At 39.3% G+C, this 13,180-nt stretch overlaps 6 protein-coding genes across 10 annotated transcripts; 2 read left to right on the forward strand and 4 right to left on the reverse strand.

Annotated features, from left to right (window-relative positions):
- The first annotated feature begins 355 nt into the window (after nucleotides 1-355).
- On the forward strand, nucleotides 356-2,949 carry LOC145696548 (uncharacterized). Of its 4 annotated transcripts, none has more exons than XM_081773605.1 (8): nucleotides 356-527; nucleotides 761-1,213; nucleotides 1,257-1,390; nucleotides 1,430-1,514; nucleotides 1,557-1,723; nucleotides 1,823-1,956; nucleotides 2,375-2,451; nucleotides 2,529-2,722. In XM_081773605.1, exons 1-7 carry the CDS (start codon nucleotides 522-524, stop codon nucleotides 2,413-2,415), a joined length of 1,020 nt encoding a protein of 339 aa, XP_081629731.1. In that variant the 5' UTR covers nucleotides 356-521; the 3' UTR covers nucleotides 2,416-2,451; nucleotides 2,529-2,722. The 4 variants fall into 4 exon arrangements, with proteins under 4 accessions (XP_081629731.1, XP_081629732.1, XP_081629733.1 ...); XM_081773606.1 differs by having other exon boundaries at nucleotides 357-527; nucleotides 2,390-2,451; XM_081773607.1 differs by lacking the exons at nucleotides 2,375-2,451; nucleotides 2,529-2,722 and adding an exon at nucleotides 2,818-2,949 and having other exon boundaries at nucleotides 357-527.
- Nucleotides 2,950-2,987: 38 nt separating this feature from the next.
- LOC145698187 (calmodulin, flagellar-like) lies at nucleotides 2,988-3,412 on the reverse strand. The gene is made up of 3 exons (XM_081775388.1): nucleotides 3,209-3,412; nucleotides 3,120-3,161; nucleotides 2,988-3,077 (listed from the first exon to the last, which is right to left on the reverse strand). The coding sequence occupies exons 1-3, from the start codon at nucleotides 3,410-3,412 to the stop codon at nucleotides 2,988-2,990; spliced, it is 336 nt and encodes a 111-aa protein (XP_081631514.1).
- A 1,847-nt stretch (nucleotides 3,413-5,259) lies between these two features.
- On the forward strand, nucleotides 5,260-6,885 carry LOC145696547 (uncharacterized). Of its 2 annotated transcripts, none has more exons than XM_081773602.1 (10): nucleotides 5,260-5,380; nucleotides 5,441-5,523; nucleotides 5,564-5,694; nucleotides 5,737-5,805; nucleotides 5,876-5,998; nucleotides 6,057-6,154; nucleotides 6,200-6,286; nucleotides 6,325-6,460; nucleotides 6,499-6,619; nucleotides 6,659-6,885. In XM_081773602.1, the coding sequence occupies exons 1-10, from the start codon at nucleotides 5,349-5,351 to the stop codon at nucleotides 6,868-6,870; spliced, it is 1,092 nt and encodes a 363-aa protein (XP_081629728.1). In that variant the 5' UTR covers nucleotides 5,260-5,348; the 3' UTR covers nucleotides 6,871-6,885. The 2 variants fall into 2 exon arrangements, with proteins under 2 accessions (XP_081629728.1, XP_081629729.1); XM_081773603.1 differs by having other exon boundaries at nucleotides 6,665-6,885.
- Nucleotides 6,886-7,459: 574 nt separating this feature from the next.
- LOC145696549 (peroxisomal multifunctional enzyme type 2-like) lies at nucleotides 7,460-8,670 on the reverse strand. The gene is made up of 5 exons (XM_081773609.1): nucleotides 8,509-8,670; nucleotides 8,218-8,470; nucleotides 7,964-8,143; nucleotides 7,853-7,921; nucleotides 7,460-7,792 (listed from the first exon to the last, which is right to left on the reverse strand). Exons 1-5 carry the CDS (start codon nucleotides 8,638-8,640, stop codon nucleotides 7,467-7,469), a joined length of 960 nt encoding a protein of 319 aa, XP_081629735.1. The 5' UTR covers nucleotides 8,641-8,670; the 3' UTR covers nucleotides 7,460-7,466.
- A 2,074-nt stretch (nucleotides 8,671-10,744) lies between these two features.
- LOC145696628 (uncharacterized) lies at nucleotides 10,745-12,559 on the reverse strand. The gene is made up of 8 exons (XM_081773699.1): nucleotides 12,410-12,559; nucleotides 12,102-12,364; nucleotides 11,784-12,059; nucleotides 11,685-11,743; nucleotides 11,513-11,640; nucleotides 11,344-11,464; nucleotides 11,199-11,294; nucleotides 10,745-11,146 (listed from the first exon to the last, which is right to left on the reverse strand). The coding sequence occupies exons 1-8, from the start codon at nucleotides 12,512-12,514 to the stop codon at nucleotides 10,959-10,961; spliced, it is 1,236 nt and encodes a 411-aa protein (XP_081629825.1). The 5' UTR covers nucleotides 12,515-12,559; the 3' UTR covers nucleotides 10,745-10,958.
- A 98-nt stretch (nucleotides 12,560-12,657) lies between these two features.
- On the reverse strand, nucleotides 12,658-13,094 carry LOC145696629 (PDZ and LIM domain protein 7-like). The gene is made up of 2 exons (XM_081773700.1): nucleotides 12,976-13,094; nucleotides 12,658-12,934 (listed from the first exon to the last, which is right to left on the reverse strand). The coding sequence occupies exons 1-2, from the start codon at nucleotides 13,010-13,012 to the stop codon at nucleotides 12,801-12,803; spliced, it is 171 nt and encodes a 56-aa protein (XP_081629826.1). The 5' UTR covers nucleotides 13,013-13,094; the 3' UTR covers nucleotides 12,658-12,800.
- Nucleotides 13,095-13,180: the final 86 nt, after the last annotated feature.

Genomic DNA, 13,180 nt, shown 5'->3' on the forward strand with positions numbered 1-13,180 from the left:
TCGCTCGTAATTGGATTGATTACTCGCTTGGGGCCACTTACGAACAAGGAGCTTCGAACTTTCCCATCAATGTTTTACGGGATATTTTCCGAGAGCATTTAGCACGTGACAAGATGGTAAAAAGGGTGATGGCTTGAAACTAAAGTGGTTTAGTTGTTGCGTCTGGAGTCACGGAGTCGGTTATCAACTGGAATGGAACTGATTTGGCCCCGGGTGCTTCCACTTTCCCTATTTTCGACATTTCTAAAGGCAATTTTAAAGCTCTTTAATAATATCTCAAAGTGCAGAGTCCATTAATCTAGCGATGATGTCAGACTGGGAGTGGTGGCTTGAACTTTACGAAAGAATTGTTCGTTGCTGTGCGAATTTGGCCATTCCACTTTCAAAATTGGCGCTTGCGCGACACCTAGAATCCCTCTGCGTTTTCACGATCAATTCTGAGTTTTGTCTTTTGCACACAGTAACGGACGCAGGCTTTTGAATTTTCACGTTTTTCGATAAAGAGAAACTAAGAAGCAAAAATGAAGGTGAGAAATTCAAATGAGATTTTGCTAACAGAAGAAAACAATCAAAAATAGACTCTAATATATTTTTCTTTAATTCTCTCTCTATCAAAGATTCAATTTTAAATAAATCTAAAGCAAATCTAATCATATCAAAATGATATGGTTTATTTAATATTTAAACATAATACAATAATTTATGCTAAAAGAATAATTAATATATATAATTAGAGTGTTTTTTATTGATTATTTCGTAGAATCTTATTACTCTTGTGTCCGGAAGCATGGCCCAATTCAACCGGTTTGGCACAAAAGAAATCGTCCGACCTGGACTCGATTTTGGCCCCCAACGACTTCCAGGAGCACCAAGCTCAAGCTGGGACCAGACGCCAAGCCGAGATATTCCGGGCCGAGATATTCCCGGCCGAGGCAATACTCCGGAACAAACGAGCATTACTCAAACAACAAAAGAAGACTTCGTCAATCGGCCGGTTTCAAGAGACGACTTCATCGGCTCGATTTTGTCAACCGAGAGCTGCGGCGTCATTGACAAGTTCGCTGACGACTGTCGAATCGCCTCCTGCAAGGACGAAGACAGAAATAGGATCAACTTCAGCGACAGTGACGACATCGAAGTCGGAGCCATTTGTCGAATTAAATGTCGACAAGTCAAAGCAACCCGCTGTAGATGCTGCAAAGAAGGATTTATCGTACGGCGAACCACTTTAATTCAAATTAGAATGACCTTTTTAGATTGCGAAAAAATGCCCTGAAGACGGCGATGAAGATTCTTGCGAATTGACAGCGGACGTGGGTGCTCTTTACGAAGGTCCTGATGCTGTGATTTTGACAGACATCGAAGCTGAAGACTGTCAACAACGATGCCTGTAAGTAACGATCTCTGACGCTCTCCCTAGTATTTTTAGCGATTCCGGAATCGAAGAATGCATTGCTGCCTCGTACATCAAGTTGAGATTCAACTCTGTGTGCTGGCTTTTCCACGATGTCTCCGTAAGTTTCGCCTTCTTTTCTCCCATTTTAAACTTCCGCTAGACTCGATATGGAGATGAAATTAGAGACCGAGACATGCCCCAGAATAGAGTTCCAATTGGCAACTCCGGCCCAGGCTCGCGAGAAATCTTCGGCCCCGACTTCAGAAGTGGCAGAACTCAAAACAAGAAAAGAAACAAGAAAGCTTTGAAGCCAAAACCAGTTCAAAAGTAAGTCAACAACGATGATAGGCTAGCATCTTATTGTATCGAGTTCATATCAAAAATTTTTCGATATATTCTTTCTGCTAATAATTTTTTTACTTTTAGGAAAGGAGTTCTTGAGATTCCTTCATACATGATGCCTGGTGCATCCTCTGCTATGTCCAAACACGTTCGAGCAAACGGCTTCAGCAACAACAACGACGACAGTGTTATGATGAGCTGGTTCCGAAAGTGCCAACGTAAGTCCTCGAGATGGAACTAACACTCTCCGCTAGCGCGTGAAAAATTATACAATGCTTGCTCTGCTGATTGATGAAATTTCACGTTAAACTTCATTGTTCTTAGCAACGCTGCCATAATTCCTCGTTCCTAGCCTCACACCTTCTATACATGAAATGTTAATATGAATCCAGTCAATAGATATTGCACTAGAAAGCCAACAGTTTTCTACTGCAAGTCTACTACCTTGCATCCCATATTAAATTTGCTATGTATAAAACTAATGATGTCAAAATGTTTCTCTCATTTCTGGCGGTTAATTCACCTATAAGTCACCTAGAACACAACTGAAAAATAATATTTTTCATTTGTTTGAAAAAAAAATCATTTTCTTTCACTTTCGAGGCTTTCGCTAAATTTCTTGTTCCATTACTATAGTCACAACCGATTCAGCCGATGATGATGAATACGATTACTAAGACTAGCCTCAAGTTCTTAAAAAATAAAATTCTAAGGTAATTTTTCCGCCAAGAAAACTGAGAAAGAAACAAAAAAAAGAAACTCTTCAAAGTGTTGATTTTACTCTTTCTAGTTTGAACTCTACCCAATTCGGCGGATTCTGCTTATCTAGTCCTTCCAACGTCCGGAGTGACATTTCCGTCTTATCTCTTTCCCTCCAGACATCCGACAATCGTCCAGCTACTCTTTCTTTTCCTTTCCTAGTCTTGTACAAACTTTGCTCAACTTCTCAAAACATAAAAAATAGAATCTCAACACATTCAATTTCTTCTTTTTTTCGCATTATTTTTATGATAAATTAGCCGCTAAAAAGCCTGATGCAGTTTTTAACATTATCAAAAAATTGGAAATTTTTTATTTAGCGAAGAAGGAGAACTAAGAGTCCATCTTCTCCAGAATGCGTCGACACACTTGGCCATTATGGGTCGTATCATCGAGAAATTGTTTGATCTTTTTACAGGCTGTCCAGATATAAAACAAAAGTATTCAAAAACATGTCAATATTTTATAAAAAAATATCTAAAAATGACCTTTACTGAGTTTCGTCAATTTTCGATTCTCTCAATATTTCTTCAACGATGTTGGCATCTGCTTTGTTGGCACTGCCGAACACTTGGAAGGCCTGAATTCAATAGAAATCAACGAAAAAGTGGTTAAGAAAGACCTGGTGGAGGCAGTTTGATTTATCATCCAGATACGAGTCTTTCTAAAAAGCGACAAAAAAGCAAGAAACTAAGAGAAACGTTTGTTTACCAAGAAAATGTCCAAAAATCGCTCTGGATTGATGAAACCATCGTAGTGAAAGTTCGCAAAATTGACCATTTCGTGAATTTCCATGTCCGTCGGATTTTTGCCAGCAGATCTCAGCGCTTTACCGAGATTTCTAGCACGAAGGAAAGTTTCGCCATCTTCGATGAAAAGTTTGTAAACATCGAGGACTTGTTTTTTCAAATCCATCTCTTTCTGATTGATTGCGATGCGTTTTAGCTCTGTCTTTTTTAAAGAAGTACAATTAAGGCCTGCATTGCCGTCTGCATGATTTATTAGAGGCAATCAAATAAAGGCTGTTAATTGAACTTTATTGGGCATGGGTGTTTATGAGGAATTACTGTTTTATGAGATTTTTTTTGAAGATTTTTCATATTTCTTTGTTCAAAAGTGCTTGACTAAGTGTAAGTTTTATTCGTTCTCATTTGTCTTTAGCTACATATAACCCGGGTATAACTGTAGATGTGAACTTACAGCTTGCTAGCCCAGGCAAAGCGGATTGCAATTTCGCCATTTCGTTTTTGCTTTTTTCAATATGCTGAATTCTGACGAGAACACGACGAAAGTTATATACACAACTAAAGATACTTTTTTTTTCGGCATTTTTGTAGAAGAAATCTAAGAGAAAAGGGATGAAGGATTTTAAGAGATTTGTAGCAGAGCAAATCGTAGACTTTATGCAGTTGTATTATCCGCCAAATATTTTGCATGAATTTGTTGTTTACCTGGGCAGTGGGGGGAATAAAACGACTCAGCAGGAGATTGGTGCACACATTTGTAAAGGAAAATAATGATAGTATTTTTGATACACCATTTTTGAAGCCCCTTCCGGAAGAAAATCAAAGCCTTCGTGATTCAGCAAAATATGAGAATCTCGCCTTTGCAGCGCAAATTTACGAGCCCTGGTTCTACGTGATGAGTGGTATTCTCGTCTCCATCCTGCTATCCGTTTTTGGCTGGTTTTACATCATCATCAGGTAGAATAAAAAGAAGATTGTCTTCTATGTTTTCAGAAACATCCAAAATGGGGTCTACCTGACAGAAGAAGAATTTGAAAACGAGTTTGTTTTTCGAACTTCAACTAATCGAGGCACTTTCCTGCAAGATGAGCTGGGGGATCAGGAAAAGAGCTCGAAATTTGGACACTGAGCTTCGTAACCTGTGTAAAAAATCTGAGTCAGTGTCCTGAAATGATTTTACATGACCCCGGCTCAGGTTTTCAGACTCAGGTACACAGTTTGCCGAGCCAAAAAATGGTCTAAAATTTTGAGTTTTGAAAAGGACGAAACTTCAGACGACGTTTTCACCAACACATCTGTCACGTGTTCCACTTAATAAATAAATACTGTAAAGGTCAAAAGAAAATATGCTGCATTAACGTATGATACAAGCAATCGACCCAAAGCCAGTGTCTTAATTAATATGTATTGACAGCGTGAAACAAATATCGGCGGTTCATGAAAATAATTTTAACATTTGTACGATAGAAGAGAAATGAGAGGAGGTCAAGGATTTTGTGAAAGCGAAGATGAAGAGAGAAAAGAAAATGAGGAGATTTTTATGATGAAGAAAGTCGTGGCTCTTATTTGGATGATTATTCCTTTGAAAAAGGTTCTAAAAGATAAATTTAATAACTTGAATAATTGAAAATTGTAAAGAGAAGAACCTAGAAAAGATGATTGTAATGGTACTGATCGAAACGCAAAATCACCACAGTCGAAAAAACGCTAAAAGCTCCTCGAACTTGAAATGGGATTCATGAGTTATCCGCTATCTTCCGCTATTTATGTATAAAATACCTTAAAAATAATATTTGCATGGCAATTTAATGTCAATAGATTATTGAACCCTTTTGAAGAACGATCTGTATTTACAGCTTCTTATTTTGAAAAACAGAAATGCTGAGCCAGCTCATTCTGATTAAAAATTATTTTTATTGTAATAAATTTCTTATTAAATCTTTAAATTTTTCTGTCCAATGAATCATTTTAGGGAACCAACCAAAGGTTCTCTTTCTCACTTCTCGAAAGAAAAAAAGAAGTCCTTATTTTTCGAGATTTCAAAAGCCGGCCACGTAAAAAGATTCAAAGAAGAAAAACGGCAGAGAGAGAAAAAATCAGAGAAAATGGACTTATACAGTTGGGCTTCTGTCTTAGAAGGAATTGTTTGATTGATTTAACATTAAGCGGTAGATCCTTATTTTCAAAACAATAAAACAGACGTTGTCGGAAAATACTCAACTCCTGCTGCTACATTTTGGCTCATTTGCACATCCTTTCGTTTATTTACAGTCGTTCAAGGTGAATTACAAGCGTTTGACTCAGATACTCATTTTTCTAGTTGTAATTGATACATACGGAAACGAATACAGCTTCGATTGCGCTGCTGCTGTTAAAGACAACGTCGGATGCAAAAATCAGTGCTACATGCATTACGCGCCCATTTCTTTGGCTTCTTTTTGGACCCTCTCGGTAATGCCATTTCTCGGGAACAAGAGTTTATTTTCTTTTTAGATGTTCACTTTGATGGCTCCATTTTTGTTCTTCAACACTTTGCTCAAATGGATCAACCTTCGCAATGAGGTAAAATCCTTAACATTTTCCTTGTAGCGCTCGAATCCCGCTAATTACCGCCCACAAATGAAACTTTCAGATCAACGCCGAGAAAAACGTCGCTCCAAGTTTCATGACTCGGACAATGTCGATAACAAGAAAGAGAAAAGGCCGCCCAAAAGAGCAAATTTGGTGTCCCCTGATTGCTCTTGGTCTTGTCGTCAAGAAATCGCTTTCAAATATATTTTTTATTTTTTGAAGAAAAAGTTTGAATGCGATTGAAGCTGGCTCTCGTAGTTTTCGTCGAGTGGAAGATTTTGAGAACCTACATGAATTTGCAGTGCCGGAAGTTTGGAGAGGTCGAGGATAATCAACCATCGTAAGTTCCATTCGACTGCTTTAGTTTTTTTTCTTTATTTTCTAGTGCGAACTGCACGGTGAAACGCTTTTGGGATAAATGGCAGTTTTTGACGATCCCGGAAGTTTACGTCTGCAAACCTCATCAATTCAAGTACAGTCAATTTTAGAATTTTTATACTTTTATTTTAGCTTTAAAACTTTTTTCAACATCACCCGGGAAGAGTCACTCAGGGGCGGAGTTTGCCAAGGAATCGGCGATAATGTCAAGTGCTTCATTCCGAAAGCGATTCAGAAGACCTTTTTGAATCTTGTTCTCTTCGCACTGGTAACTTTTTTCGTCTTTGATTTCTGCTCACTTTTTAGACCTCTTTTGGTCTGGTCTTTGCTTCCCTCGAACTCGTTCTCACGATCTTCAAGCAGATCTACAGAGCTTACAAAGTGCTTTACAAGAAGGAACTACAGGATAAGTCCAGAAATCAACCCGGTAGAGGAATCTTTAAAAACAGATAATAAAAAAATATAGATTTAGAAATCACCCATCCAATGGAATTCCACGAGTTCAAGACTGGCCGACTCATGTCGACTGAAGAAGAACCGATCTTAGTCAGGAACGTGGCCGAGAGACGCGCTTCAGTAAAGTTCGAAGATGACCGAAAACCGAGTACGAGTAAAGATACCAAGCCATTAAACAGTTCTTCTTTGAAACGAAGAGACAACAACAACCGTCATTTATAAATAATAAAAAAACCATCACCGTTAGTAAAATCCACCTTTATTTGTGAATGTTTGTTGAAAAGATTATGAATTTCAAGTGAAATTTATTGCAGTATAAATTATAATTTATCCGTGTAAATGATTAAATTAAATCCCAGGATTTTTTTCTCTTCAAATGTATCGAAGTTTGAAATCATGTTCGTGTCTGAGAAGATATAGGCTTAAAACTTTTGTGCATTCGGCTTCCACGTCGTCAAAATCCAAATATTGAATGGCAAGCGAAGATCTACTTGAGATTCGCCCTAAAAATATGAAATTAGTCATATTTCTGTTAAAACACTATTCTCTGAATTATTTTCATACATCTCATGCAGCTATAAAAAAGGTTTGATAATGCTTCAATCGTAAACGAGTGTAATGAGGTGAAAAATATGAATAGCAATTTTTTGAAGTGCATTTGAAGCTGCATGCTCTTTTTTTCGAGATGACCCTTTTATAATGTTGAACTCTTGTTAGAACAAGTGCTCTGACAGGTAATATGGTATATGCATACCACATGTATACGACATGCAAAATATATGAATAACTACCTAATGAATTTTCAGTGTGCTTAAGATTTATTCAGCAGAAACGATAGCGTCGACCATCTCCATGGTTGACTCCATGCTCGAAGTTGGATAAGTTGGCTCGTCAAAGTCAGTGATGCCGTCAAAGTTCGCCTGGACACCTTCGACGGTAATTTCTTCACCCTTCTTGGCATAAACCGCTCCCTTTGCGCGTTCTCGTCGGAGCTCACCGGCCCAGCCGCCTCCGACTTCGAAAAGGCCGCCCGTTTTGGAAGTGTCTTGGTGGCAGAGATAGAGGACGAGTGGAGCGACGTATTCAGGTTTAAGCATGTCAAGAATATCTGGAGGGAGAATGTCTTCGGTCAATCGAGATGCAGCTAAAAAGACATTTCAAGGACAGCTTTTGAACCCAGGTCATCACGGATGATATGACTTACCGAGAGGAGCAATCGTGTTTGAAGTGATATTATATTTAGCTCCTTCAATCGCGATCGTGTTCGAAAATCCTTGAATGATTTATTAGAAACTTATCTCGGAGGATGTGCTACCATAAAGGCCAAGTTTGGCAGCGGAATAATTAGCCTGGCCGAAGTTTCCGTAGATCCCGGCCGCTGACGACGTAAAAATGAAGCGTCCGAACTTGTTTGCCTTCATATGTTCAAAAGCAGCTTGAGAGGTTTTAAAAGCGCCTGTCAGGTGGACATCGATAATAGCATTCCAGTCGTCCTCTTAGAGATTAATCAATGGTTTGAAATAAGAATAACAACTTGCTAAAAAGCTTCTGAAATTACAATTTTCTTACCAGAAATCCGAAGAAGAGATCTGTCACGCAAAATTCCAGCGTTGTTGACGACAATATCAACTTTGCCAAAGCTATCCACGGCGGTCTTGACGAGTTCGTCACCATCGGTGACGGAGTTGTAGTTCGCAACAGCCTTTCCACCCTTGGACTTGATCAGCTCGACAACAGCATCAGCAGCGGAGTTGGACGCACCATCACCATCACGGGCACCACCAAGATCATTGACGACCACGCTTGCACCTCGAGAAGCGAACTAGAGCTGAGTTATGGAAGCCGATTCTCATATCTCACCTGGAGAGCGTACTCTTTGCCGAGACCAGCACCAGCTCCAGTTATAATGGCCACTTGACCATCGTACCTCAACTGGCTAGAAGCCCGAACGGACGAAGTCGTCAAAGCTTTTCGAGCAAAAGTCTTCAGCATTCTCTAAGCAAAGTACTTGTACTGGTATGCAAACTGAAACGACTTTTTCCACTGCCAGGATTTGTTTACCCGCAACGGGCGGGGTAAGTTTATATTGATGACTCAATGCAAAAAATACTTCACCGAATATTCTAATTGAATTGTTCTTTCAAGGAACTTCTATGATAACTTTACCTTCTTGTTTCTTGAATTTGCAAAACATGTGGTTCTTTGTGAATAGTTTACAGACTCGGATGATATTCAATTTCTAATGCGTTGCTCTTGAGAATCGCGTTTCGAAGCTAGTCATACGACGAATATATAAATAGCCAGTCTTTCTTCACTCTGCTCAGATTTTTTCAATCTTATTTTCAGATTTCTAAATGATACTAAAAAAGCTAATTTTCTTATTTTCCACACTAACAATTGCTTTTCGAATTGAAGTTTTACATAAACTTTTTGACCGCTGCATATCATGTAAGTAAAATACAAATTGAATTGCACGAAAGACATTTTCTTGAAGGGAGAGTCAATCAGATAACTGAGACACTGGACGTTGAATTCTTGGATTTCCAGAAAATTGAAGAAGAATGCCTTCAAGTTTTGGAAACGTATCTGAAGAGAAGGAGAGCTGAGCTTAAACTTCGAGATACTGACAATAAATGAATTATTCTATAATTTATGACTATATTTCGAAGGCTATTGTATCCAATTACTGAAACTGTAAAATTTTCCTGTATTAAAAATCATGAGCGAAAATCTTGTTTTCAAAAAGGATCTTTTTTCTACGTAACTATTCAAGAGTTCAATGCAGATGGCTAACTAGTAAGAAATGATCGCGAAGATAGTCACCTGCCGTGTGAGATACAGTCGATCGCCCGCTGAGCGCGCACGTAGCACCCTCTTTTGGGCACTCTTCCGAAACTGGTATAAAGTCTCACACGGGCTACGATATCAGCAAAAAAAAATATGAAAGACGTTTCAATCTTGAAGCTTGAAAATCTTCGATCACATCCTGATGCCCAACTTCGAGTTATGGAGACAGATGATGCATATCACCTGCGTCTCTCATGCCATTGTGCTACAAAAATTGGTATTCCTGATCACCTCTTCAAAGAAGCCATCTTTTGGCTAACAGCGCTTTGTGGCGGAAAATTCATCAAGTTGGAAGAGTCTCATTGGAAAGATCCTCATTTCAAGGCGACTTCTCATCTCTTCTGCGAGAAAGACCCAAACCAGGTGTTGAACATTTTGGCCCTCGTCTCTCAACGAAAAAAAGCCATGATGATAAATTCCGATCCACGTGCCATCCCGTACAAACTTGGAAGCAATATGCTTTGGAAAGTGATGCTCAAAATGATTTTCAGCGGGCCAGACATTTGCCTCGTACATGCCTTCCAAGAATTCATTGTTTCTCCAGAAGATTGGGCGGAGATGAACGAAATTCAACATGGTAAATACCAAGATATTTTCTACGAAAAGAAGAAAGCCAAGAAAGCAGCAGGTCTTCCGACTTCAGTGAAAGAAGCCCTCCAGAAGGCAAACAACAAAAAAGCGCAGTCTGTCGATTCGCAAGAACCCAACGTTACCAACAAACCATCAAAGAATAAGAAGAACAAGAAAAACAAGAAGAAGCCGAATCGAGGAAAAGCTCCCAACAACATCCGCAAGACGAAGAAACCAACCAAACTTTGAACTCTGTACCATTCACTGTGCTCATCAAGCTGTTTTTAATCTGGTCCCAAAAATAGAAATAAATGCATAACAATATTATGAATATTATATTCAAAATTAATATCTCGACCTTTCTCGAGGAAAGGTTCTTCCTGGCTCTGGAATTGTGAATGATATTCCATCCTGTGCTGACCCTCGTCAATCTCTGCGAGTTTATCTCGGACGAATGAACTTATCAGAGAAGAAAGAAAAAGGTTATCAACCAAAACCACCAATTCAAATCCGAAAATTTCATGGAGTCCGACTTCAACCGATCAAGCCTATAAAACCATTTCAACCAATTTCCACCGAGAGAAAGATCGCTAAAAAGGAAGAAAAGCAAAAGAGACGATCGATTCTTGATTTTCCTGATCCAAAGTTACCTGATTTATAAGAAAAACGCTCAATAAAAACGATATACAAATTCATGTATTGAAAAATTAGCACAATGAGTATTTGAGGAGATTGAACAAGGAGAAGAAGCGAATGAAAAAACCTCAACCTATTTTGTATTCATGTAGCGCTTGGAAAGAGATGGCGTCTTTTCGTAATCACGTGATATCGCGTTAATTTTCGCCCAGCGGTTTTTGATGGTCTGCATTCTTAGATCTTCGTCTTTTTTAGCTTTAGAAATTAACAACAAATTGCAAGCGAGCTTCGATAAAAAGCTTTCCTTTGGTAGGTTTTCTTCGATCCGCATACAGCCTGTTCAAACTTCCCAACTGAGCAGGGTCCATTTGATATCTCGGCATGATGGAGCTTTGATATGACATCATTGACACTGGTCGATCTCCAGCGACAGATTGAATGCCATCTAGATCATTACGTCAAGAGCTGTTGAATTCTCGTAAATAAGATAATCTTGCCTAAGTTATACGAGTCTGACGTGAGAAGTGAGCAACTGTCATCGAAGGAATCAGAGTCATTGGCACCATCTTTGACGAAGGGCCCACCTGGCGCGTCTGAAATTATGTTTCTCCATTATATATAATATCACAAAGTAGAGCTTACCGTTTTGACAGTAAGGTCTTTCTCCAACAAAATGAAAGACTCCATCGTTGAAAGGCACTCCACAAACGCAGCAGCAAAAACATTTGAGGTGCCAAGTCTGATTCAGAGCATGCATTATGTCCTAAAAAGTAATTGTTTCCGTGTTTCTCCTAATTAATTGAAAGCTCACCCCAATTATTTTCAGACCGCATTTCGAGCAAGAATATGCCATTTCGTCTTCATAGCATTTTCGACAGTAGGGACTGCCATTTTCTTCTATGTATCCGTGTAGATCTAATCGCATAGAGCATCCTTGGACTAGAATTTATTGAAGAACCAAAAAATCGAAAAAGAATAGTTACTGGAGCATTTGAAGCATTCTGGATGCCAGTGTTGCCCCATCGCTGTGAAAAATTTTCCACTAAAATCTTCGTAAAACGATTAAAAACAATATTGCTCACTCAATAATTTGTTTGCACTGGAAGCAGATGACGACTTTACTGTCAGACGGCTCCGGGGTGGGATTGTGGTAAACTTGTGACATGCCAGCCATCTGAGAGGGGCTGCTATTTCCGTTCGATGCACCTTGCTGCTTACCACGGCCTAGCCACGTGCTAAGATTGTCGGCCTTTTGACTTGGCGGGGAGTTAACGGGCGGTGATAAAGGTTGATTGCCAAAACTACTCTCAGAGGGCGACCTTGTGGATACTGAGAAGGAAAATTGTCGTTCTGGAGTTCTTAACGGATTTTCAAGCGATATGAAATTGACACTAACTCACTGTTGTGGCCACTTTGGAGCCATTGAAACCTCTTTGACGAGAGGAGATGTCACCGTCTTTGGAACAGGTCTAGAAACGGTCTTTGTAACGGGCGAACTTGGTGCAGTTGGCTTTGGAATATGTGCACTGGCCGGTCGGACTGAAGGAGTGATGGAAGGTTTGAGGGGTGGAGGCTTTGATGGTTGGGTTATTTGTGCACTTGAAGGTCTGTTGATTGTTTGCATCTTTTTGGCGTGAATTGGCGACTGGGGGCGAGATCCAGTCTGATTATTGATTGTCTTAGTTTGACGAGAACGAATTAAAAGTACCATATTGAGGATATGAACATTTCTTGCTCCAGGAGTTCCAGGAGTACCTGGCGCTTTCGGATTTTCGTAATTTTGATAATTTCCCATCGATTTTTGCGTTGGCATGGCTTTGATTTGTTTCGTCAATGTGAAATTGAGATGCTGATTCTATTCAGTTAGTGGCATCAGTAAATAAAGATTGAAAACGAAACTAGAGGCTCAAGACTTGGGCGACGGGAAGCAGTTGTACTTGTTGACCCTGTACTTTTATCGAGCGTCAAATTTAGTGAGAAACCAGTACTTTTGATCAGCCGCTGAGCTTCAGTATGTGTCAATAATGAGGCGTCTTTTCCATTTATTTGTAGAATAACTTCGATAGTTCTTTACTATCGAGTAAATTTTTTTGAAAAAATTAGTTTTCGAGCTTTCCTTCATTTTGTTTGATTCCAGCTACATGAGCTTTACCGTTTTGTGTTACTCCGGAAATAGAAAGAGGAGCTTTGTATTCATAACCGCCTGTGATTCTTATTCCCCACGGGCTTCCACCTTAATATTTATAAAAAAACGAGCCTAGAAATTCTCATTACCTGTCAGTGTCAGCGCATAAGGATCAGAAACTGGCATTTCTTCGTATAAAAATCTCTAGAAAAAAAGCAAAGAAGGGAGTTGTCAGGTCACTGTAGGTGCTTCAGTTGGGACTTGCTTAGACTCAGTCACCAAAAATCGCGCACAGGGCCCTTTTGACACATTGCCTACTATCAATCACGAACGAAAACATGCATGAAATGGCTA

This window comes from Oikopleura dioica, chromosome 2 (genome assembly GCF_907165135.1).
Source record: "Oikopleura dioica chromosome 2, OKI2018_I68_1.0, whole genome shotgun sequence".
NCBI lineage: Eukaryota > Metazoa > Chordata > Appendicularia > Copelata > Oikopleuridae > Oikopleura > Oikopleura dioica.